This window comes from Abramis brama (genome assembly GCF_963993115.1).
Source record: "Abramis brama genome assembly, chromosome: 11".
Taxonomy (NCBI): domain Eukaryota; kingdom Metazoa; phylum Chordata; class Actinopteri; order Cypriniformes; family Leuciscidae; genus Abramis; species Abramis brama.
In genome coordinates this window covers 3,483,485-3,510,135 of record NC_139973.1, presented here as the reverse complement: position 1 = coordinate 3,510,135, position 26,651 = coordinate 3,483,485, and the positions used below count along the sequence as shown (strand labels likewise).

The following is a 26,651-nucleotide window of genomic DNA, read 5'->3' as shown; positions in this document are numbered from 1 at the left end:
ATTGTGTACACTCCTGTACACACTTAAAATATTATAAAATATTAACAATAAAGCACAATAAAATATTAAAAGAATGCTCATGTCATCTGCTGTGAGCCAGTCGCCCCCTACTGGCAAAAGAGCAAACCAACTGAAAGAATAAACTGGACAGTTACACTATCAGATGAAGATTGTGGACTGGATATCAGTGTAATGCTAACAGTGCTGGTTTGGGGTGAGGTATTTATATGTGCTGCTCTCTACCCCTCCCAGTTTACAAACTGATAGGAACACCTTACCCAAGAAAGGATTCAGGTACATTTATTTAATCTAAAATGAACTAGTACAGCAGTGTGATGTAAGATGATTCTGACATATGTCACACTGTCTTCCTCAGTCGCTATGGCAGCGGTCAGTCCGATGGCGAAGGAAGGGAACGCCGGCATTCCCACACCATCACTAGCATGACGGATTCGGAGAGCCCGCCTCAGCTTCCTTCACCCACACACGTGACACAGCCCTTCCTAGGGAAAACACCGCCAACCAACGTGGGTAAGTGAAATCAAACACCTTCTCATTTTACAGGTAAGACCTGATCACATGACTGAGATAAATCACCTCGACGTTCTCCACAGTGGCGCCAATCCCGAGTTCCCAAATCACACGATCCAACAGCATCCCAGCGAATGACATGGGCTACGAGCTGTACGGGACCTCTCCTCTGGGCAGCTCTCTCTCTCTGGCCGACCGACCGAAGAGCATGATGAGATCCGGATCCTTCAGAGAGCCGAGTGAAGACGGTGAGCCACAGGAAATGATCCGTACCTGTCCCTCAATTTGATTGGACTTTGCTAATAAACTGTGTTCAAATGCATGCAAACATAAATACGAAGTCATTCTAACTTAAAAGTGTTACCTGTTGCTTTTAACGGGCATAGAGAGTTAAACCAACCTGGTTTTTTTTATCTCATTTTTACTGATAGCTCAATAGCAGTGTTATTTTAATTTTATTTTTCTACTATTTTAGTATTAATTAAAATTTTGAAGTTTTCATTTTAGTTTTAGTAACTTTAAGTGCTTTTGCCATTTTTATTAATTTTTTTTAATGTTCTATTTAGCTATTATTTTCTATTTCTATTTTTTTTTTTTGTAGTTTTAGTACTGAAAGTACTAGTATTTAAGTTATTTGCCAAGACAAAAAAAATTTAAGTTTATATTTCTCATCAAATATGAATATTTTATTTCAGCTTTATTTTCAATTACCAACACCAAACACTGTTCAATGGCCAAACAAGATATCTAATGAATACTTGCAGTCATCATAAAATCGAAACGATTCTTCAGTGCATGTTATTCTAAACGTCAGTGAAGTCTCTACTTGTTTCATTTCAATATATGCCGTGTTATAAAGAGTAATTGGTTGCAAACAGCATTTCATGTTGACTTCAATTATAAAGCAAAAATGCATTGTGCTCTCTTTCTCTCAGTTCATGGATCTGTGCTGTCTCTGGCCTCAAATGCCTCATCCAACTATTCTGTGAGTAGAAACTTATGAGGATGTTGAAATTGGGTTGATTTCTGTATTTGTTCAAATGATGATGTCGAATGGTGTTTAGATCCTCTATTGGTTTTTTTATGTTTTGTTGCTAAAATAGAAAAATAAAAATTCCCAGCTCAAAGTTCATCAACCTTTAACTTTATTATCTAGATAAATCTGAAAATTCTACACATTCATATTCTTATGAATGAAATTGGATGGAGCACAACATCTGATCTGACTGGCCCTTTAATTCTTGCAGTTTCTCTTAAAGTGATAGTTCACAGAAAAATGAAAATTGTGTCATCATCTACTCCCTCATGTCGTTCCAAACCCGTAAGACTTTCTTTTATCTTCGAAACACGAATTAAGATATTTTTAATGAAATCTGAGCGATTTCTGTCCCTCCATTGACAGCTACGCAACTACCACTTTAATGCTTCAAAAAGTTCATAAAGAGATCATAAAACGAATCCATATGAATTGAGCGGTTTAGTCCAAATTTTCTGAAGAGACTTGATCACTTTATATGATAAACAGATTGATTTTAGGCTTTTATTCACATTTAAACATTCATCAACGCACACATCAGTTGTGGTAAACGGAAGCTCAAGTATGTTCGCTTGAAGTGCGAGAACCAATGAGGTTCATTCTCATGTTTTGCAGCACATTTGAGCTTCTGATGTGTGAGTTGATAAATGTTTATGTGAATAAAAGCCTGAATTCAATCTGTTCCATCATATAAAGCGGTAATTTCTCTTCAGAATATTTGGACTAAATCGCTCTTTATGAATTTTTTGAAGCGTCGAAGTGGTAGTTGCAGAGCTGTTTCTGGAGAGACAGAAATCATTCAGATTTCATTAAAAAGATCTTCATTTGTGATCTGAAGATGAATGAAAGTCTTACAGGTTTGGAACGACATGAGGGTGAGTAAATGATGGCATTTTTTGGTTGAACTATCCCTTTAACACACAGGCTTTTTCTCCTCTCTATATCCTGTCCTTGCTCACCTTTCTTGGTCTTTATCTCCATTTCTGTATCATGCACTCTCAGACTGAAGAGAGAATTCAAGGAGAGGTAAGACTTTTCTTATGACGCTGTTGTCAGCTTGTCCTTATCCTTTGCTTCCTCATATTTTCTGCTCAAGATATAAAACATTCATATTCACGTTTGATAGTCTGATCCACACTGCAACTCATTCTGGCCAAGAACCAGACATGTAAAACAACCAATTATAGTTCTCTTTTTAAAGTGACGTGATTCTTATACTAATTTCAGTTCATTTTAAGCTTAAACCATCTTTTTCTGACTATAAATATCTGTGTTTTGAAAGTACTATAGAGCTGTGTATGGATTTTTAATGTTTGCAACTTGTTTTCCATCTCAGCAAATCCGGATACTGAGGCGTGAGCTCGAGTCGTCTCAGGATAAAGTGGCCAGCCTGACCACCCAACTCTCAGCAAATGTACGTGCAAAAACACACTATTATATACACAATTGCAGATTTTAAAAAAGAGGGTTATTTTACTGCATTCTATTTTCTTGGTATTATTTTAAAGCAATACATTTACAATTAAGATCTCTTAATCACATTTCTCTTTTTTTATATTATACATTTAAAATGTGTTGTTTTATTTCATATTTATATTATTAGATTTTATATTATAAAAGTCACATTTATTGTGTCGAAATAAATAGCTATAGCAATTTGAGTCTTTATACGTACTTAAAGGGATAGTTCGCCCAAAAATTAAAATTCTGTCATTAATTACTCACCCTCATGTCGTTCCAAACCTGTAAGACTTTCATTCATCTTTGCATCACAAATGAAGATCTTTTTGATGAAATCTGAGAGATTTCTGTCCCTCCATTGACAGCAACGCAACTACCATTTTGACGCTTCAAAAACTTCAGTAAGAGATCATAAAACTAATCCATATGAATTGAGCGGTTTAGTCCAAATTCTCTGAAGAGACTCGATCACTTTATATGATGAACAGATTTAATTCAGGCTTTTATTCACATTTAAACATCCATCAATCAAAAAGATCTTCATTTGTGATCCGAAGATGAACGAAAGTCTTATGGGTTTGGAACGACATGAGGGTGAGTAATTAATGACAGAATTTTCATTTTTGGGTGAACTATCCCTTTAAATGTCCATAATATGTTGTCATAGCTGTTTGTTTATGTCAATGACATCACCGGCATTTCTACATTCTACCACTTTTCTAAACCTCTAAATAATCATTGCTTGTTTCCCCAGCCAACCCAGGATTATTAGTTCATTAATGAGTGTTGCCATGCAATGTTGATCTTTATAATCACACTATTTCTAGTGTTTTAAATCCAGCTGTCTCTGGTGTCAATAATTGATCACTTCTCACGGCAAACTCCCACTAACCTGCTTTTCAGCTCACCCTGCACTGTTCTGCTGCTTCAGCAATACAGTCACACACTGTAGTGATGCTCATATGAAGACAGGATTAGTTTTCCCAGTGTGATTCCAACAGGATTAAAATCACAAAGTACATCTATAAAGCATGAATTTACCAAATCACCTCAGGGAAAAGTAGTCCTGTCTGAGTAGGGCTCTACATTGTGCTTTAAATGTGTGGAAAGCGAAGGTGAGAATGCACCTGTAAATCTCCTCCAGAGGGCCCTGATTTCTGATCCCGGTGCATATATGAGTGTGTGTGTGTGGGATGGAGAGTTGTGGCCCTATAGTCCTAACAGCGCTCTCCCTCTCTCCCTGGCTGATGTCCTCTCCGGCCTCTGGTGATGGACTGGTTCCTGGGGTTTCTGGCTGTTGCAGGCAGGCCAGGTTTGTTGGACTGTCACTCGCTGTTGCATGTGTGTGTGTGTGCTTCTCGAAGGCCTCCCTGCCCTTAGTGTGGCGCTGACTGATGATGTGAAGTAGGGCTGGGTACAAAATATCGATTTCTCGATTTTAATCGATTCTCATTTTTATGAACCGATATCGATGAAATGAATGAATTGAATGAACAGAACATTGTATCACACCTCCCATCCAATAAGTATGTATATACAGTGCTATGCATAAGTTTAGACACCCATGCTAAAGTTGACTAAAAAGTAATAAAATAAAAAATCATCTTTTGGAAATTGAACTTAATGCCTTAATTAAAAAAAATTAGGAAAAATCCACCCTTTAAGGACACCAATTTTCTTTGTGAATGAATAATGTATCGTAAATAAATAAATGTTCTTCCTTAAAATACAGGGTGCATAAGTCTGGACCACCCCTATGTTAATAGAGGCAGGCAGATTTTTATTTTTAAAGGCCAGTTACTTCATGGATCCAGGATACTATGCATCCTGATAAAGTTCCCTTGGCCTTTGGAATTAAAATAGCCCCACATCATCACATAGCCTTCACCATACCTAGAGATTGGCATGGTTTTATTTCAGTTAGCCCAATAGCTGGATTTGCATTGAGAGATGATCTTATGGAAAGTACTCCATGCCAATCTCTAGGTAAATCTGCCTGCCTCTATGGGAATTTAACATAGGGGTGTCCAGACTTATGCACCCTGTATTTTAAGGAAGAACATTTATTTATTTACGATACATTATTCATTCACAAAGAAAATTGGTGTCCTTAAAGGTTGGATTTTTCCTAATTTTTTTAATTAAGGCATTAAGTTCAATTTCCAAAAGATGATTTTTTATTCCTCTTTTTAGTCAACTTTAGCATGGGTGTCTAAACTTATGCATAGCACTGTATGCGTGAAACAGTAGAAAAAAGTCCCCGGATGTCCTACTACTTCCGCTGAGATTCTGAAGTGCGCATTCGATGGACACTTTACTGTCCCGTGATAATATGTTGATTGTAGCCAAGTTTTATTTACACAAATGTAGATTTGTTAAAGTTTCTCCATGTTTTGAGGCATTTCAATATTTTTATTTTAATCCTTAAAACAATTAAAAAAGACGAGAGCCTTAAAAGTCTCTAAATTACTGGCCACATACAGTACATGGATTAACCCCCCTGAAATTAAATTAAATTTAATCTGTGAGTGATATAATTTGCCTTACATGTTTTGGTATTATTTTCATATTTATTTATTTATTTATTTTTAACGGGAAAGAAAGCGAATGCATCTCTTCACTGGGTTGTACTGTTATTTCATGTGTTTTTTGGATTGTTCTGCTGATGAAACACTGCAAAAATATCTTTCAGAGAAATTTCAGTAGACAAAAAAAAACAAAAAACAGACCATATGAGCTGTGGAAAATGATATGCGATCTAGGAGCTTTATACCACTTTTTATAGCGGATGCCATTGAAAACTATCCCTCACTTTCATACCTGAATAAGGTCTATATGTCACGTAATGTAATAAAAAAAATAACAAGTGAGGCACATTTTGCTAAATATATGCAAGTTTAATCCGTCAAGTTTTAATGACAGCCACCATTTAAATGTTTATAATTAAAAAAACGAATTGGAGTAGAAACATAATTATGTAATTATAAAGTTAATATTATAACTTTATTATAAAAATCTTTAACATTTGTGTTTGTAAACAAATCAGTTAATATTAACTTTCAATATTATAGTAATGTAGTGCCAACTGACACCCAGTGTAGTTTACAGCATTAGTTGAGTTTTTTTTTCATTGAGAAAATTTGCCATGTATTATATACTTCCAAAATAATTGATATCGAATTGAATTTAATCGGATAGAATTGCAAGCTTGTGAATCGAAATCGAATCGTGAAATTAGTGTCAATGCCCAGCCCTAATGTGAAGTGGAAGTTATTTGGGTTTGCTCTGTGGCTTTTTAGGGGTCATCTGACCTAATGCTGATGATGTCATAGTGTTGACCCTGTGTGCTGAAAGTGGGAACCGGACCTGCAAACACTGACATAATCACAAATGCACTAATTGAGGATTAAAAGTTGCATTTGCTTATTTGAACAAACCCATAACCCAGAGTATTCAATTTTGTGTGTGACTTGTATTGCATCATTTGTGCTTTGTATGTCCACCCAGAACACCTTTGAAACCACTTACAATACCCTAGCAACTGCTTAACAACCACCCAGAACACTCTAGCAACCTAAAATTAATGTGCTAGCACACCTTAACAACCACATAGCAACACCCTGGAAACCATTCACAACAACCTAACACCATTTAGCAATGCTCTTGCAACCACTGAGCAACACTTTATTAACCACATAACAATGCCCTGGCAACCATTCATAACACCCTAGCAACCACATCCAACCAAATCCAACGCACTAATAACCACTCAGAACACACCACATAGCAACACCCTAGTAACCATACCGAACACCCTTGCAACTGCATAGCAACATGGGAAAAAACACTCAGCACAAGCAAAAGCATAGCAATACAGTGGCAACCTTCCATAACATCCAAACAACCACTTGGCAACACTCTGGCAACCATTGAGAACACCTAAGCAACCACAGACCAACACCCTGCTAACCACATAGCAACTATCCATAGGACCCTATCAACCAATGAGAAAACCCTGACAATTGCATAGCACACTAATAACGACCCAGAACACCTTAGCAACCACATAGCAGTGCCCTGGCAACCATCCATCCCACCCTAGACACCGCATAGCAAACCTTTAGCAACCATGAAAACACGCTATAGCAACCACCTAGAAACACCCTGGTAACCAGCCACAACAGCCTAGCATGACGTGGGAGAGTTTTTCCAGGAAATGTAAACGTGTAGTTGTGATGCAGTAGCATGCGGAGCCGGAGTCGGAGTGAGAAGCATGATGGATATTGTATTTTTTATCAGGATGATTCCATAGTCTCGTTCACACACTCTCTCTTCTGTAGCGTGTGTGTGTCGTCATATGGCAACATCATGTTTTTGTCAGTTCCAGCCTGCAGGTCATCCTCTCTTCACCCTCCATCCATCCATCCATCCATTCATTTCAACAGCTGTTCTTGATTCCCGTCCTTTCCCGTCACTCCTGTCCAGATGGAGACACACACATCTGAGTGTGTGTGTGTGTGTTGTGTAATGATGCAGTATGTCAGACACTAACCTGTTCCTGTCTGCAGGCCAACCTGGTGGCGGCGTTTGAACAGAGTCTGGCCCTCATGACAGCACGACTACAGAGTCTGTCGGTCACTTCTGAGCAGAAGGTCAGTTTACAGCAAGGCTTCAACATGGGGGGGTGGGGGGTGGGTATTTAAAGGAATTAAATGATTAAAATGTGTTAAAAGGAATAAAAATAAATAAAAAAGATTGTAGTTATTAAGTAGCCTCATCAATTTAAACTATTTGCAAATAATATGTAAGGAATAACTGACGATGGGCCGTTGAATTATTAGAAAAATAATGCATTATTGTTGATTCTGTGTTATTTTCTAATAATTAAACGGTCCAGAGAACATTGTTCAGATGATGTATTTCAAGACATTTGTCAGGTTTTTATCGCTAAAACGCTACTGTGTGAAGGACTAATTACTTACGCATCTCATCCCACGCCTCCGTTGCTAATTCCAAAATGTCATTTTAGAGCTGGTAACGGAGGCTTGAGGCTTTGATAGACTAATGCAGTTATTAATGCAGTTATTAGAGAGAGAGAGAGAGAGATTAAGCGTGTGTAAATTACCTGAATCTGTGCGTCTCTCAACAGTGTTCGGGCAGCAGCGTCTCTACTAATAGCGAAACTGTAAGTTTATCTGCTTCAAGAACAGTGCCGTTATTACCTCGCTAGTGAGAAATGTCATGTAGCTTTTAAGTTGCTAAACTATTTTACTGATAAAAGCGCAGTGCTAACAACACGTTTCTGTGTGATTGTGTGTCCGTACTGTGTGTGTGCGTTTGAGCGGGAGAGAGAGACTATGTGGTTTACGTACATAATACAACTTAATTTTGTGGGGAAAAAACATGGAAATAATTCGTTTTATTCTATTGTTAACTATATTTATATGCATGGTCAGTGTCGTTGTGAGTTTTGGTTATTTTGCTGTTGTAGACTGTAAAAACCTTTTGAAATAACTGAAATAATTTGGCGAAGTGATATGGATCTGTAATGCGGTCAAGACCTGCTGGAACTACTTTAGCCGTGCGTTTCCCTGACAATAACTGCACACCTTAGAACGTTCGTCAGCCAATCAGAATCAAGCATTCAACAGCCCTGGATTATAATTTATTTTAAAATATGCATACATTTACCTTTACCTGGAGTAATGATGCTGAAAATTCAGCTTTGATCACAGATATAAATTACATTTTAAAATAGATCTAAAATCTATAGAAATTAGTTATTTTAAATTGTAATAATATTTCACAATATCACAGTGTATTTTTGATCAAATAAATGCAGCCTTGGTGAGTAAAGTTAAGTAATTTTAACTTTGCCTTGTAATTTCAGGATTCTGAGCTACAGGACCTGAAGGAAACCATAGATATCTTGAAGACCAAGAACACAGAAGCCCAGTCCCTCATGCAAGGGGCCCTCAATACCGCCGACACCACACCCAAAGGTTTGGAAGTCTGAGTTCAGAATGATCAAGATGTTTTGATCTACAATATTATTTTGTATTTACATTTAATCATTTCATGCATAAAGCTATTGTTCTTCTTCTATTTTTCTCCCAGAGCTGCAAATGGACCGGCAGAACTCGTCTGAGAGCATCTCCAGTCTGAACAGCATCACCAGTCACTCCAGCGCCGGCAGCCTGAAGGAACAGGAGGCCAAGAAGAAGAAGAAGAAGAGCTGGGTGAGGAGAAGGGAATACCAGTCCAAACTGGTCATTTAGGGGATATGTCTATATACATTATGTCTAATGTATAGATGGCCTATTTAGTGCAGCCGCTTCAGTTGACCTGGTAGATCTTGTTCAAGCTGGTTATCCACCTTATCTTTTACGTAAGAGCGAACGTGGCCATTTGTAGCTTGAATGTGTGAGGCTTCCGAGTCATTTGCTTCATTATAGTAGCTGTACAAAAACATCTGTTACGCTGCTTGATATTGAAAACTAGTATTTGTGGTCATATTATTTGGATTTATTGTCATAATTATAAACACACTGTTTTGTAATTATAACGCAAATAGGTTCACCGTTTACTGTTTATTTACCTATAAGCGACAAATGAATCGAAATTGTCGCACATTCAAAGAAAATAGCTTATGAGTTGCAAAATAAGGTGGATCGCTGGTCCAGCAACAAACTCAAAACCAGCCTGGCCACCTTAAACTAGTACAATCTGTTTTTTTTCCAGCAGGGATAAGATGTTTTTGTATATTGTTTATGGGTTTTTTGTAACACAGCTGTTTATTAACATGCATCCATTAGCATTAAGGGTGTGTTCACACTCGGCATTGTTGGGTTGGATTAAAACGACCTGGTGCGATTGCTCTGTTAGTTTGTAAAGGCATATGTGAACTGCAAGTGCGCTCGGATCCGCACCAAAACAATCGCTCCGAGGCCGCCTGAATGAGGTAATAACACATAATAATAACTCTGGGGTGGTTCACTTGAAATATGAATGCAACACGGATCAAGACGTACTATAAACAAACCAAAAACGGGACATGATATCCCAAAAAGGACAGAATGCTTAAAAATACTTCTTTTTTTCCCATCACAGTTCAGTACAGACATCAGAACCGCGTCTCCTCACTGCAGATCTGTCTGTGTGTGTGTGTGTGTGTGACGGAGGGATTCCTGGCGCTGTTTTGACTCCTTTACACACTTTATAAGCTCTTCATGAGTTCTCAGCTGGTCTAAATACCATCATATGTAGCTACACACATACAACGAGTGCATTTATCCCAGAACACTGCATTGTGAAATATACATCATAAAAGCCGACCAATCAGGTTGTGAACATATCCCTATGCCTTTAGGTTCAGTATCTTTAGGTTCTATATGCTATATGTAGTATATTATTTTGCTATCTTCATGGGAACAGCACTGTTCCAACATTGCAATTGAGCATGACTGTGATCTCTTTCCTATGCTTCCCTGCTCACTATTTTAAAGGTCTACGAGGTGAGTAATTTACCCAGCACACCCCATCCCATCCGCATCCATCACAAACACATCAGCATCTAAAGAAACAATCAATATCTTCATCGTTTATGTATTATATGGACATAAACTCAGTCAATAATTCAGAAAATTATGCTTTCAGGTTTAGAATCTGCCATATTTAATGGATGAATGTGTGTTTCAGATACAATACACAATTATTAGACATATTGACTGAAAATCTGAGCACATGATGATCCAAGTGCATGATGATCCTACTGCTCTCCATCATTTCATGCATTCCTCAACTGGTTGATTTGTGCTTTGTGAATAACACTGTAATAACTAATGCCTGAGACTTCTACTGTGAACTTTTGCAGGGTAAACACCATATTATTAATATACTATTTATTTAATTCATAATTCACTTTAGTTTAGTTAACAACAACAACACTGCTGAGAAATAAACATGCATTCAGTTCGATATGTACTGTACTAATGCTAGTTAAATGCTTTGCTTGAAAACAAAGAGCAAAAAATTATTCTTAAGAGTCTTAATGCATACGTCATCACAAACACTTCAAATCGTATACATGCCTGTCATGAATCCAAACCATCGACTACACTAACACTTTATATTCGTTCTTAAAGACTCAATATAAATGAGTTGCTTTTGTTAAACTTTGATTTCTTCTCTACATGTAGTTGCGGAGCTCCTTCAACAAGGCCTTCAGTAAAAAGGGTTCCAAAGCTCCATACGCAGATATAGAGGAGATCGCAACCCCGGTCACATCCGCCCCATCTTCACCCAAAATACACCATAATGTGGACAATGTCCCCGCAAAGGCCTCAACTTCAACATTAGGGTAGGACATGCAACGGTTGCCACATTATGAACATCATGTCTAAAGAGATGATTTGAATTATACATGTTATGTAAGCTTTACTGGTGTTTACGGCAGATCGTGCGAAGGGCCTGAGGAGACTGAGCATGAAGAGAAAGTGGTGTCAGTGTTACGCACTGAACTATGGGAGAAAGAGCGCAAGCTGACGGACATCCGTTTGGAGGCTCTGAGCTCCGCACATCAGCTGGAGCAGCTTCAGGAGGCCATGACCAACATGCAGGTGTGTGTGTGTGTGATCCGAGATACTGAGTATCTGCCGATACAGAGTCCAGTGTACAATGATAGAGTTTCTTAGGGGCTCAAATCTAGAAAAAGGAGCATAATGTCAGTTAGAAGAAGAGCTTTTGGCTTGTATCCTGAGGCCACAAGAGGGTGCAGTGAGCAAAATATTAATGCACTGCATTCAATTGTTTGTTCAAAGCAATGAAATAACTCGACTGTCTGTACAAAAAAAGTGCAAACCGTTTAAACTTAACGTTTAAAAATCAAATATAATTTCGTAAATTGGATAAACAGCTATGAACAAAACGGCATCTTGTATTTATGCATAGATTAATACAAAGAGATGAAGCACCGATCACACAGAGAACATTTTTGCTTTTAAAAACATGAGATGCAGTGAAATGAGAAGAAAAACAAGTCTTTGAATGATACAGTAGTTCAACTTTTTTTTAAAAAGTTTAACTACTTTTAACTTTACATAACTTTCTAAACATGCGGCTCTAGTGTAATGGTCAAAGATGTCCGTGTGAACGGTTAGGGTTGACGTAACCAGGAGCTTCTCTATTTCTGCAATGTTTTGAATGAACAATGTAGCAGCATCGCATCGAGTGGGTTCAACTGGATAGGCTAAGAAAAACACAAGTCTTACATCATGGGGATATTTTGGGGATATTTAATTTTATTCTATCAATCAATAAATTCCACTAGAAACAAACTTTGTTGTATTATTTTATTTTAATACTATGAAGCTGCTTTGATACAATCTGTATTGTGAAAAGCGCTATACAAATATACTTGATTTGATCATCAGCGCATCTCATATATACAACCTGTCACTCACGTGAGATATCAAATGAGGGAAACGATCCAAAAATCCCTACAATTTTTCCTTGTTTAAAAAGCTGTTTAATTCTGTCACAGTAGGGAAGAAAAAATGACTGCAACTTCCGATTTTAAATCCCTCAATAAATGCATTGTCAGGTTACGGTAGAAAACCTGAAGGCGGAGAACGACCAGCTGAAGACGGGTGGCCCCTCCTCCAGACCCCCAAGCTCCGCCTCCCAGTCCTCAGGCCTCGGCTCATTGGGCATCTCATCACCACGACAATCTGTATCATCTTTCAGCAAAACTTCAGGACAGAATGAGCCTTACCCAGGTGACACATTCTCACACACACATTTCATGCACAAAATGTGGATTTTTCACATCCAGTCGGCCGTAAAATTCTGAACTCTTACTTTAATATCTCTTCATCTCATAGATGTCTTTCAAAGCCCCACCACAACTTTGCAGAAGGACGAAAGTCTCGTCAGAGTGTTGATTCGCATACCCAATCAGCACCTATTCAAAGACGTGAGTGCTTTACACGAGCATCTTCATACTGATGAGTCAGCAGCTCATATACTGTACATTATAAAGTGTGTACTTCAGATTCAAATTCTGATTGGACGAGCCACTTACAGGACTGTACTGAAAATCAGTGTTATATATGCCATTGTACTATTTTAATACTATTATAGTATTTATTAATATTTTGAAGCTTTTATTTGTGTTTTCAATTTTAATTTGAGTTTTAGTCAATTTGTTATGTGCTTTTGTTTTTTGTATTAGTTTTTGTTTTTTATAATATTCCTATTTATTTTAAGTGTTTTAGTTTAGGCACTACAGCGTATTTTAGTTAAGTTATTTTACAAAGCAATATTTCTGGTTTTAGTTTAAGTTTTTAATCTAACATTTATATTTTATTTTATTTCAGTTAACAGAGAAAATAAATCACTTTTAGTTATAACGAAAGTTATAGCATTTTAGGTATAACAAAGCTACTGAATACTATGTTATTGTTTGTTATATTTTTATAATGTTGTAAAATAGTGTTTAACAAAATAAATATATATATATATATAATTTATTTTTATTTTTTTTCATATTTAAAAATGAAAAAGAAATATTTTATATAATTATTTAAATAAATGTGTTGTTTCACTAACCATAAACAACCTTCTGCCCTGCTCTACCTTTTAAACCTCATTCACAGGAGGTGAAACAGCTGGAGTTCTTCATCGGCACGGTTAAAATCAGCGGGCGGACAGACTGGTTTGCTCTAGACTCTGCAGTTATCCAGGCTTTTAAAGTGAGTGCCACCTACAGTCTTCTGAGGGACAACACACATGAAATAAAACATGCACATGCTTCTCCTCTCGCTGTGTCTCTGCAGGAGTATTTATCGGTGGTGGACCCGAGCTCCAGTCTCGGCCTCTCTCAGGACTCCATCTACAGCTACAGCCTCAGTCATCTGAAGAGGGTTCTGGGAGCTCATCCACCCGAGACTCCACCAGTGCGCCTCTCCACCACAGGCTCCTCCTGCATCAGCGTCGCCCTGAAAGGTCAGTGTGGGGAACAATGAAACGTACATGTTAAGTCTAATACTGGTCTTGTACTGTAGGTATAAAGGTACATGACTGTTTGATGAACTGAATGTTATTAAATAAATAAATAAATATATATATATAATAGTATACCCCAAATAGTATACATTTATATTTATATATATATATTTTTTTTTTTTCTAAACAGTATAAAAAGAATTCCCTCATCTAACATTTTTCCATATTATATGCTTACAATTGCTTACTGCTCGCAAGGAGTTTCAAATTATTTGTCTCTTTTAATTCCTTTTATAACTGTTTTAATTTCCCTTGCTTTTATTTTGTGCTTATTTTCTATGCATAGCGCTTTGAATTGCCATAGTGTAGTATTTTAATTCCTTTATATGTAAATCATTATGAATAACTGTTTTAATTTCCCTTGCTTTTATTTTGTGATTATTTTTATTCCTTTCTATGTAAAGCACTTTGAATTGCCATAGTGTATGAAATGTGCTATATAAATAAACTTGCCTTGCCTTGCCTTTTCTCTGACACTATCTTTCAGTATTTTTCCATTTGAGCTTCAAGCCATTATTTTCAGATTTCCATCTTCAATAACCATCAACAAAGAATGCAAATACCCACAGGCAACACTGCAGTGTAAATGATGCTTATATCTGTCTCAGCTGTGGCTGATGAGGGTTTTTTCATAGCTCACATCACCAGAGAAGAGTAATATACTGCTAATGTTTCACACTAACAGCAGCCAGCAGGACGTGTGATTGGTCCATGGCCCACCCAGAACACCACCGCCCTCCCCCAATCCCATCATTCCTGAGCTCTCAGGTCTGATATATGACCCTGGGTATTGGGGTCGTTACCCAGACTCCTCAGGGCTTGGTCTAGATGTTATTTTAAGCGCTGGCTGCAATTCTGCGTTGTTTATTGAGGCCGTGTGATGCTATATCCCACCCAGACAAATGAAAATAAAGTGATTTGACTGTTCTCTCGGGTAGAAAACGTGTATTCCCTCATTTCTGGGTGTGATTTCACCCTACTTCACATACATTTTTAAGATTTAAAAACTAGACTATATTCTAATAAGAAGCATTAGAGCATTTATAACAAATTAATGGACAAGATTAAAGGGATAGTTCACCCAAAAATGTACATTTTGTCATCATTTATTCACCCTCAAGTTGTTCCAAGTTGAGTTCCTTTCTTCTGTAGAACACAAAAGAAGATATTTTGTTAGTAACCAGACAGTTGATGGACGGTGGACCCCACTGACTTCCATAGTAGGAAAAAAAATACTATGGAAGTATGGAACCCCTTTTACATATTAAATAAAACACTTATAAAGAGCTTACTTTTTAACGTGGCATTGCAAATAGTTTTTGTATGACATATTGCTTGTAAATATTCCTCATTTGTCACTTTAAATAAAAGCATCTGCTATAAGACTAATTGTAAATGTAATGTAAAACCTGTATGTATATTGTACTGTCCTTAATATTTCATTTCACGCACTGTTGTCCCTGAATGCAGGACTGAAGGAGAAGTGTGTGGACGTTCTAGTGTTCGAGACGCTCATCCCGAAGCCCATGATGCAGCATTACATCAGCCTGTTGCTCAAGCACCGGCGGCTGATCTTATCGGGTCCCAGCGGCACAGGGAAGACCTACCTCACCTATCGCCTCGCTGAGTACCTGGTGGAGCGCAGCGCTCGAGAGCTCACGCCTGCCATCGCCGCCACCTTCAACATGCACCGCCAGTCCTGCAAGGTAAAGAGGCAGAGCAACCAGCATACAGTATACATTCATATTCATAACTTAGACAGTTACCTCTGATAACAGATCACTCTAAATTGTAATGTGGACTCATGCATTTTCTGTAAAGCTGCTTTGTGAAAAGCGCTATACAAATAAATGTGAATTGAATTGAATTTATAAAAGCTATTTTTGGTCATCATACTTAAGACAATTAGGGCCAGATTTACTAACAGCTTGCGCAAGCGCAAACCCTCTTTTGTCAGGATTTACTAAAGACACTAGATTAGCGCTGAAAAGCCGTGGACAGGGTTATTTTTGCGACTTATTGCATATACATTTTTAGGAGTTTCCCTTTGAGACGCACAACTTATGGGAGGAAAGTATTTAAATTAATCACACAGGATGATTTACTAAGGTTTGCGATTAGGGCTGGGTAAAAAATATCGATTTCTCGATTTTAATCAATTCTCATTTTTACGAACCGATATTGATTCTTAAATCCCAAGAATCGATTAGTCATCCTGTTTTCAGTTGACGAATGAATGGAACATTGTAGCGCGCATCCCATCCAATACATCGCAATAATCTTTGTGCCCTGTTAATTTTGATATAAAACAAAGTTTCAGATTTCAAATTACGTCCATTTTCTTACGAATTTCAAAAACAGAAATACCGTCAGAAAAACCATATCTGTGACCATAAACACGTTAGCTAGAAAAATTAACTCTAGAGAGGAGCATTTTGCTAAATATATGCACCATATTACATATTCATTATTATTTTTAATGTTCTTCAATATTTAATGCATGTTTAAATAAATCTGGCATGTTTTTATGACAGCCACCATTTAAATGTTTATAAAAATAAATAAGTGTAATTTAAGTGTTTGTATACAAATCAGTTAATTTTTACCTTCAATTATAGTAGGCTAATGAAGCCTATAGACTACAACTGACTCCCATAGTTTACAGCATTAGTTGGATTTGTTTTCATTGGGAAAATGTGGCATGTATTGTAACTGATATCCAAAGTAATCAATATTGAATCGAATTGCAAGCTTGTGAATCGAAATCCAATCGAATTGTGAAATTTGTGTCAATACCACTGATCTATATAATGATATTATGTCATTCTATATACATATATATATATACTATATATGTATATAATATATACTATATAATGACATTATATATAATATATACTATATAATATAATATATACTATAGAATGACATTATGTCATTCTATATACATATATATACTATATACTGTAGATCAGTGGTCAATACCCAGCCCTGTTTGCGATTGTCAATTTACTGGTATTTGCGCCATTATTTACCTCCCAAAAAAGCACGTCTTAAACCTGATCCGGCTGCGTCTGTGTTCTTCAATTTGCTCGTCGTCAGTCGATCACGCGCTGAACTTTCCACTCCCATCTGCGCTTTTATGGGATTGCGCTCACGCTAATTTGCCCTGTTTAGCAAATCTGGCCCTTAATATTCAGTAATATTATTGATTTGACTACACTAACACTGTCGAATGAGAATAAAAGCTGAATTGTAGGCCTGATTTATAACTGAATTTAAACTCATTTCATAATTGATTGACACTGAATTGAATTAACACTGAACTAAATTGAGCTGAATAATGACACTATTGCAATAATGACACTAGAGCTGCTTTACAGCTGAAATTTAATTTGTTTCTTTGCACTGTTATTGAACTGAAATAACACTGAAATGAATTCAGCTGTATAAGGACAATATTGTCTTTTGTAGAGCTGCTTTACAGCTGAAATTGAATATATTTTATAATTTATAAATTTAAACATTATCTGTTATTGTCTTGTTTATCACTGTGAAGCTGCTTTGACACAATCTGCATTGTTGTGACTTGACATAATCTCTTATTGCGTTTTGTCCTTTATCCCAAAAGGACCTTCAGCTCTATCTGTCCAATCTGGCCAATCAGATTGATCGAGAGAGCAGCACAGCCGAGATCCCATTGGTTGTCCTCTTGGATGATGTGCACGATCCAACATCCCTTAGTGAACTTGTTAATGGTGCTTTAACCTGTAAATATCACAAATGGTGAGTGTAATCTCTACACTCACATGACTAGTGTGGTTTCCAGTCATTTTAAAGGTGTTAAGAGCTGTTTTGTCTCTTTTTCAGTCCATATATAATAGGGACAACCAATCAGCCAGTGAAGATGACCCCTAACCATGGTCTACACCTCAGCTTCAGGTTGGTACGAACATGCACTCTACTACTGAAGGTCCTTTTCGCTTCTTATTGAGCGTCAGTGAGGAACAGCTGTGACGTGTTGCTCCGTTGTGCTTTTGTTTTGATTGTCTCTTTGGGTGACACTAACATCTGCTTGCCTTTACACTACCTATATATACTGCACATGCATTCCTGATATTTATATTTTTATAGTGTTACAATATGTGTGTTTTATTATGCCCAGATGGGTTTCCCTTACTCTCTTTTTCAACAATTCATCACAAACCACAATTCTAGCCATAGATGTGCTAGTTTTATGTCTCTCGTATCACTCCTCAGTCCCTTTTCTCTAACATAAATGATATCAAATAATTTCACTTCAAATAAATGTTTCATGCTCATTTAGAAGCAGGAGAATATAGAGTCAGCTGGTCATTCTTATTCTTATTAAAGATACTGATCATCCTGTCATGATTTATTTTTTCCACAATGACTGGCAGACTGTAAAATTAAATTATAATTGGGTTTAATGTTATCAAATGGGGTATACATAAAGTTGCTAAAATGAATGTTTATTTGTGGAATATTTACTTGAGGTCCACTCAAACTGACACATGTATGATTTACTTTATTTGACCTAAACTATAGTTTAACCGTTTGAGGTCGGTAAGATTTTTAAAAAGAAATCTTACTGAATTAATTTAATTAAAAATATAAACAGTAATATTGTGAAATATTATTTAAACTTAAAATAGCCATTTTCTATGTGAATATATTTTTTCAAATGTAATTTATTCCTGTGATCAAAACTTAATTTTCAGCATCATTACTCCAGTCTTCAGTGTCACATGATCCTTCAGAAATCATTCTAATATGATGATTTGCTGCTCACGAAACATTTTTGATTATTATCAATGTTGAAAACAGTTGAGCTGCTTCTTTGTGGAAACATCTTTACTGTCACTTTGATCAATTTAATGTGTCCTTGCTGAATAAAATATCTTACTGACCCCAAATGTTTGAACTTGTTATATATTTCCATCACAGGATGGTGATGTTTTCCAATAACGTCGAGCCGGCAAACGGGTTCCTGGTGCGTTACTTGCACAGAAAACTAATGGAGGCCGAGGATCCCAGGAGCATAAATAATGAAGATCTTCTGCGGGTTCTGGACTGGGTGCCCAGACTCTGGTACCACCTTCACACCTTCCTGGAAAAACACAGCACCTCCGATTTCCTCATTGGTGATTTTTATTATTATATCGGCATCATATTGGATGAGAATGAAGTGGCATTTGTTTCAATAACAAGCTTGATGTGCCTAATAAAGTGAGTATTTCCACCTATTTGTGTCCACTCTGTGTTGCCGTAGGCCCCTGCTTCTTCCTGTCCTGTCCAGTTACAGTAGAGGAATTCCGCACGTGGTTTATTGATCTTTGGAATCACTCAATCATCCCATACCTGCAGGAAGGAGCCAAAGATGGCATTAAGGTGAGTCAAAGTATCCTAAACTTGACTGGAAAAATGTCAGTCACTTCCTAACTTGTTTTTATCAAGATTAATTGTGAATGTGTGCGTCTGCAGGTTCACGGGCAGAAGTCGGTGTGGGAGGATCCGGTGGAGTGGGTCAGAGGATCTCTACCCTGGCCGTCTGCTCAGCAAGACCAGGCCAAGCTCTTCCATCTGCCCCCCCCGAGCACAGGCCCCGGCAGCCCCAGCCAGCCAGGAGACGAGCGGACACACAAGGAGACGCCACCCAGCTCTGTGGACTCAGATCCACTGGTCAGTGCTGTGTCAGTGTGTGGATTAGGGCTGTCAGCATCATAAAACAATCATTTAAGTACAATATATCAATTTAAAATGTATTATATACATATATGTGTCTTTTGTGTGTGAGCGTGTGTGTGGTCCTGGTAGCAAATGTTCCCACAAGGATTGTTATTCCAGAAATGTTTGTCCTTGTGGGGACATTTTTGATCCCATTGAGGAAAACAGCTTATAAATTATACTAAATGACATTTTTTGAAAATGTAAAAATGCAGAAAGTTTTCTGCGATGGGTAGGTTTAGGGGTTTAAATGTACATATATACAGCTTATAAATCATACGTGCGCTCACACACTTAATATGAATGCTTAATATTAGTCAGTTCATGCTTGACAATTTTTTAACTCATGCTTGCTTTCGAACATAAGTTTTTATAGGAACACAAGTATTTTTGCACTATATATATATATATATATATATATATATATATATATTTTTGAGTCACCACCAAAAAAAGTATATATGTAATATGTGACTTTTATAAATGCACACAGTTCATTCAAACAAGCAAGGCAAGGCAAGGCAAGGCAAGTTTATTTATATAGCACATTTCATACACAATGGCAATTCAAAGTGCTTTACATAAAAGAAATTAAAATAACAAGAAATAAGAATAATTAAAACAGTTAATAGTTAACAGTTAAAGCAAGTAACTATGCATTAAAGTCAACATGAAACTGAAGATCCGATAAGTCTTTTCTTCCCTATTGTGATGTATATCTGAATGAAAAGGCTTCTGGAATGAGAATGAGAAATGTCGGGCAGGATTTGATTTCATCCTTCGTGAATTGATTGGATCGTAGGAAGTCGGGCGTTGCTAACTATAAACAGAGGCAGATCTGAATGTCAGTTTGATATCAGTTGTGGAGGATATTTAGACCCGCCATCTGCCGAGACACACGGCATGAAGAGAACATTTACAAGGGCATATGAATTTAGAAAAATAATAATGTGCATGGATAAATCATTTATAATAAGCACTGCAACGTTGTGCAAAGAAAAGAAAGAATTGTCATTTTTGATTTCATGGTGACTTTAAATGGCTTCCCTGTATCAGCACTTATTACATAAGAAATATCTCAATATTTCTTGTTCCTGAAAACTCTGCTCTATTTCCAGATGGCTATGCTGTTAAAACTACAAGAGGCTGCCAATTACATCGAGTCGCCGGAAAAAGAAACAGATCCAAAACTCCCTCCTCTCTGAACATCCGACTGACGTTCCCATCATCCCCTCCATCTCTCCTGCCGCCCATGCTGAGGTCCAAAGCCCCGACAGCTGCCCCACACCTGCAGATGACACTGTACTGTTACTAGAAATGCTATTAGTGCATTTCACCCACTAAGTTATTATATTATCCATCCCTTTTTTCATTTCAATCAAATGTCCCTTGCAAAAAAGTACTGTGGCAGTACCATGGTTCAGTGATACCATGGTACTTTCTTTAATGGGTAGTCGGCATGTTCTGCAGTATGACATGCTATTCTCCATCTAAAACTGTTTTAGCTGCATTTTGCTCTTTTAAAGTTATTATGCATGTGGATTTAATGAGCTCCTATGAATCGAAAGAGTACATGGAATAATGTACTTCTAAAAATGGATTTGTCACACCTCAGGACCTTTTAAAATGAACTAGTGAAGGCAAAAAGGGTGATTAAAGTGAAAAGCTTCAGAAAGAAATGGTGACCAGTTGCAGCACCTAAATCTACACTTTTTTTGAAGAAAAATAAATAAATAGTTTAAATATTGATGGTGAACTATCCATATACTATGGTACTGAGTAAATAGCATGGTATTATCATGTTAGTGACCAAACCACATTTTTTATGCTTTTACACAGTACTTTTATGTAAGGGCTTGCAAAAAACAATGTTTTGTCATAAGTAACTTTCTCCTAAAAGAGTGACAATATGACATGAAAATAGCGATCAATTTATAGCACTATTGTCCTCATATTTCTGTTTACGGATGTAAATGTACATACAGATGTAATTTCTCTTCGCGGGAACCTTTACTGTTCCACTACTGCCCATATTAACTCAACGTTACAGGTGCTAAAACCACTCGTCGAGTCAAGTCACCTTTATTTATACAGCGCTTTATATAATACAGATTGTTTCAAAGCAGGAAAATTATGCATTTCGGCTGTTGTTCAGCTGAAGTCAGTTCAGTGTTGATTCAGTTCCATTGGAAAGACCATCAATTATTAAATTAGTTCATATAATCTGTGAAGCAGTTCTGCAAAAAAATGATGTCACCTTCCAGCTCAGTTCAGTTCTCATACAACAGCGTGAGTAAAGGCAGATCAATAATATTTTTGAATATTAAGTGTGCACGCGTTACTTCATCTTGCAGTCAAGCTCTCATGAATTACAGCCAACATGGGAGATACTGGGAAATATTAAACGTCTCCACTCCGATGTAACACTTTAAAGGCCACTTTAGCCTATGCTGCTTTTTGTACTTTTCATTTCTTTCACATTTGAATATGGCCATAGCATAAGCTACAGTTTAACCCCAATCCTTCAGTGTCTCAGAAACACTTATGCAGACTTCGTTGAAGGGATAGTTCACCCAAAAATGAAAATTCTCTCATTTACTCACCCTCAATTTGTTCCTAACCTGTATTAATTTCGTTCATGTGCTGAACACATAAGAATATATTTTGAAGAATGTCGGTAACCAAACAGTTTCTGGTCCCCACTGACTCCATTAGTATTTTTTTCTATGCTATGGAAGTCAATGGGGACCAGAAACTGTTTGGTTACCGAGATTCTTCAAAATATCTTTCTTTATGTTCAACAGAAGAAAGAACTTAATGCAGCATGAGTGTGAGTAAATAATGACAGAATTTAAATTTTTGGGTGAATTATACCTTTAAACCTTTTCTTCCTCTTTCTAACACAGTGAATGCCTTATAACAGATTTTAAGTGTGCTATCATGTTCCCTTCAGCAAGTTTCAGAGCTTTATTGGCACCTTACAATTAAAGTGAAATGTGAATCTGAATCGAATTGGCCACAACACACAGGATGTTTAATTGGAATTTGAATTATGAATTATGAATTAAAGTTGCAAATCAAAGAAATGTAACAATTTTAAAACAAAAACTTCATTAATTTTGATGAATTATGGTTATTTATTCAGTGGATGATTAGACAAATTTCATTTGATACTATCAATTAACTGGATAATTCATTCTGAAAAAGGAAATGCATTATTAAACATGAAGTCTTTGAATTTCATTCCAATTTAATTTGAAATTATGATTCTGCATAAGGCACATAACCCTGGTAGGGGGCAGCGTTCTCAAAACTGAAGCTTGTGTTCCCTATATAGATCTCAGTAACCAATTGTAAAGTTAATTTGTTTTCAGAGAGACGTCCCAGTCGCAAACAAACTATTTTTGTGCACTTTGATTTACTGTAATGAGACTGTAGAGACGTTTTCCTTGGCCTTGACACTGATCTCAGCTCAGGGGTTTGGTTATCTCAGGCCTCTAATTAGATTCAATACAGCTACTTTCTCAGTTAACTGCTCTCTTTGTAGCAAATGGTGCAAATGTAGAAAACCAAATACTCAGTGCTTTAAACGAGCCTTTCATTCGGAGTACGATTGCCCCAACAGAGTGCACACGGCCGGAAGATGAAGATTTGGTTTTGTTTTTTTGATTATTTGGTGCTATCTGATATCACTTTAGGAAAAAGTTTCCAACATAAATGTCTTGGTTTAGCAAAATCCGCACTTGACATCCAATAGCCTTAGTCTTGTGGCGTTTAAGGGCACCTGTAGGTACAACCAAGTGATAATTTTATTTATATGATCCTTTTTAGTGGTAGTTTTAGAGCTGTAAGCTTTACATTTCTTTAGATGTAATCACATTTTGCCTCACTAAAAATCTAATTGTTATGTCAAAGTAAATCAACCTCCTTTTTAACTATGGTAGTAAAAAAAGAAAAAACATATCAAACCATACAGCATTTCTCTGGAGCTTACAGTTAATGTCAAAGTCGGATGACGGTAGTGTCCACTACATCTGTATGTCCTCAACGCAGATAACTCGCATAGAAGAGGATTTGCTCACAGAAAGCAGTGGTGGATCAGTAATTTCCCATCTCTGTACCTGAAACTAGTATCCAAACATGCATGTAGGTAAGATCTGGGCTATGGAAGTAAAAATATAACTCAAATCATTTCATTCCTTTCTACTCATCTTATATATTGCATTATCATTACTCTACTGTGTAAATATGATTTTTCGTAGTTCCTTCTCCAAGAAATGAGGGTTTGTGGAGTTTATTAGCCAAATAGAGATGCTCAAGATGGCAAAATGATTCTGTTTTCTTTAACCTTCTTCAGTTGCGCTGCTGCTTCAAGTCTAATATTTGATTACATTCCAGACATAAGACAGTGTGTCAATGGCTTTTGTTGCTTTTCTGCTGGAGATCGCAGTTGTATTCGGCCCCATTTGCGGTTTCAGTTTACATCACTGAATGCTTCTCCAGCAAAACCGCAGCACGGTGTTGGTAAATTACCATTGAGATTGAATCTGGATCAGTGAGTAAAGCTAATCATTGAGGGAATGAATCGCATTTATATCTCATTTACGTGAGGAGGTAGAGATAAATTTGGCGGACCGTTCTCATCGTCAGCCGTTTTTAAAAAGACGTTTATTAGTGTGACTAAAGCCGCTGTACACTGTCTGCATCATGTTCCTGGTTATTGTGCCTGTAACCGTGTGATAGCTGTGCTGTGTTGTGCAAAGTCCCATTTAACGCGACAATTCAGCAACTTTTTACTGTCTACTTTGTCCAGGAATTGTAATGACAGCACAAGGATGGTGACTGTTAAAACTGGATTTTTTTCGCTTTTTTGTCTGTCACTCATGAGCTTTGGTTTCTTTGTGTTTTGTTATGTCCGTCTGTTGCTGTGTTTCACCTTATAGCTCTTAAATGCACCTTTTTATGTGGACTATATTATTGCAATAATTCGTCGTGTGCGTTAAACAGGTCAGGAACTGCATAGACTCGATTCCTCCCTGGCTTTGGGTGATTGTATGCCTTGATGGTGCTGTCTTGAGGTCAGGGTCAAGTTTGGGCAACTCGTGAATGATGATGGATCCTTCATATCAGGTGGCTTAGTTGTATGTAAAATGTTACAAAGAGGACCAATGGAAATGTAAAATATTACAGATACAAAGTGGTGAGAAGTTGCTGAATAGTCCTTTCACTTCATGCAATGCTTGATAATGATTCAAAAAACTCAATACTATTGCATAAAAGGTAATATGATGGTAGAAGATGTAAGTTACAATGTGCAATGGGTTTAAATGTCGTAAACGCATGTGTGAAGCAGAATTACGGATTTGTTCTTTCTAATTTGGGGTCGTATAAAAGGAATGATGTTACGTTCTTTCTTTGTAAGTTTCCCCCAAATGATTGTTTGTACAACTTAAGTTCCATTTTGTACAGAACATTATAAATGTAAACATTGTACATAGCGTGGCCCTGCATTTGCAACAACAATCATTTACGGAAAAAAAAAATGTCATTAACAAATGTGGTTTGAAAGGAATAAGACTTGTGCTTTTGTTAGCAATGGAGTGGCCCAGTACGCAAGAACTGGCATGCTTCGGATGTTCGTGATATGACCACCAAGACATTGTCCATCTGTCAAAATAAAAACCACAACGTTCGTTAAGTGTGTTCTTATGTTTTCACGTGCTGGGGTTAAAGTACACAGAGCATGTTTAGTGTGTCATGCATTGAGTTAAATCTATCAAATAACTTTAGTATCCTGTAGAAAGTCATGGGGACACAAATGCCAAAGCTTCACGAAGATGAGATGAGACATGTGTGACCCTGGACCACAAAACCAGTCACATGGGTCATTTTTGTGAAATTGAGATCTATACATCACATGAAAACTGAATAAATAAGCTTTTCATTTATGTATGGTTTGTTAGGATAGGACAATATGTGGCCGAGATACAACTCTTTGAAAATCTGGAATCTGAGGGTGCAAAAAATCTAAACATTGAGAAAATCTCCTTTAAAGTTGTGCATTTATGTTCATGATTGTGCTGCATTCACTCACTAAAATAAATGTTTTATATATTTACGGTAGGAAATTTACAAAATATCTTCATGGAACATGATCTTTACTTAATATCCTAATGATTTTTGGCATAAAAGAAAAAACAATAATTTTGACCCTTACAATGTATTGTTGGCTATTGCCAAAAATATACCCGTGCGACTCGTGACTGGTTTTGTGATCCAGGGTCACATATAAACTAAACTAGACAGACAGAAACACATTGTTATTGTTGGGGGTTACGCATTACAAGTAATGTGTTATGTAATCAGATTACTTTTCCCAACTAGTAAAGTGCATTACTTTTAACACAATATCTGTTACTTTTTCAAATAAGTAACCTAATTTACTTTGATTTCCCATTTATTGACTGACAGCTCTCCTGTCCGCATGTTGAGAGAAATCGGGAGTTAAGTGCAGAGGCGTTGTGTTGTAATTCCTCAAAATCAGTTAAAACAGTGAAATACAAACTCAGAATTTTCAATATTATACTAATTAAATATCTTAACACAAATATACTTCATGTATTTAATCTCACTTTATTAACTAATGTCTTTGCTGCTGACCTTTGATGATCCAATTCATCCATACTAATAAGCAAAAATGACTTAAGAAAAACATCACATTTGTGCTTAATTTTTTGTTTGTATTATTGAAGAGTGTTGAATTTTCTTGTTTGAACCATCGAACAAGGTTCTTTTGTCATTACTAAGCATT

The 26,651-nt window shown here is 36.8% G+C and overlaps 1 protein-coding gene across 2 annotated transcripts in view; it reads left to right on the top strand.

Moving 5' to 3' along the window:
• The window catches only part of nav1b (neuron navigator 1b), a 70,361-nt gene extending 44,828 nt beyond the window's left edge, over window positions 1–25,533 (top strand). Inside the window, exons 8-29 of one of the 2 annotated variants that reach the window (XM_084129609.1) lie at window positions 253–294; window positions 377–531; window positions 615–779; window positions 1,467–1,516; window positions 2,570–2,593; window positions 2,904–2,981; window positions 7,597–7,680; window positions 8,919–9,030; window positions 9,146–9,267; window positions 11,227–11,387; window positions 11,484–11,646; window positions 12,630–12,804; window positions 12,910–13,001; window positions 13,684–13,779; window positions 13,864–14,032; window positions 15,563–15,798; window positions 17,724–17,878; window positions 17,963–18,034; window positions 19,061–19,257; window positions 19,386–19,504; window positions 19,598–19,795; window positions 20,959–25,533. In XM_084129609.1, the coding sequence (XP_083985735.1) occupies window positions 253–294; window positions 377–531; window positions 615–779; window positions 1,467–1,516; window positions 2,570–2,593; window positions 2,904–2,981; window positions 7,597–7,680; window positions 8,919–9,030; window positions 9,146–9,267; window positions 11,227–11,387; window positions 11,484–11,646; window positions 12,630–12,804; window positions 12,910–13,001; window positions 13,684–13,779; window positions 13,864–14,032; window positions 15,563–15,798; window positions 17,724–17,878; window positions 17,963–18,034; window positions 19,061–19,257; window positions 19,386–19,504; window positions 19,598–19,795; window positions 20,959–21,045 (2,752 nt within the window). In that variant the 3' untranslated portion in view covers window positions 21,046–25,533. The remainder of the gene's footprint in view (window positions 1–252; window positions 295–376; window positions 532–614; window positions 780–1,466; window positions 1,517–2,569; window positions 2,594–2,903; window positions 2,982–7,596; window positions 7,681–8,918; window positions 9,031–9,145; window positions 9,268–11,226; window positions 11,388–11,483; window positions 11,647–12,629; window positions 12,805–12,909; window positions 13,002–13,683; window positions 13,780–13,863; window positions 14,033–15,562; window positions 15,799–17,723; window positions 17,879–17,962; window positions 18,035–19,060; window positions 19,258–19,385; window positions 19,505–19,597; window positions 19,796–20,958) is intronic. The other variant, XM_084129608.1, reaches the window with a different exon arrangement.
• The last annotated feature ends 1,118 nt before the right edge of the window (window positions 25,534–26,651 follow it).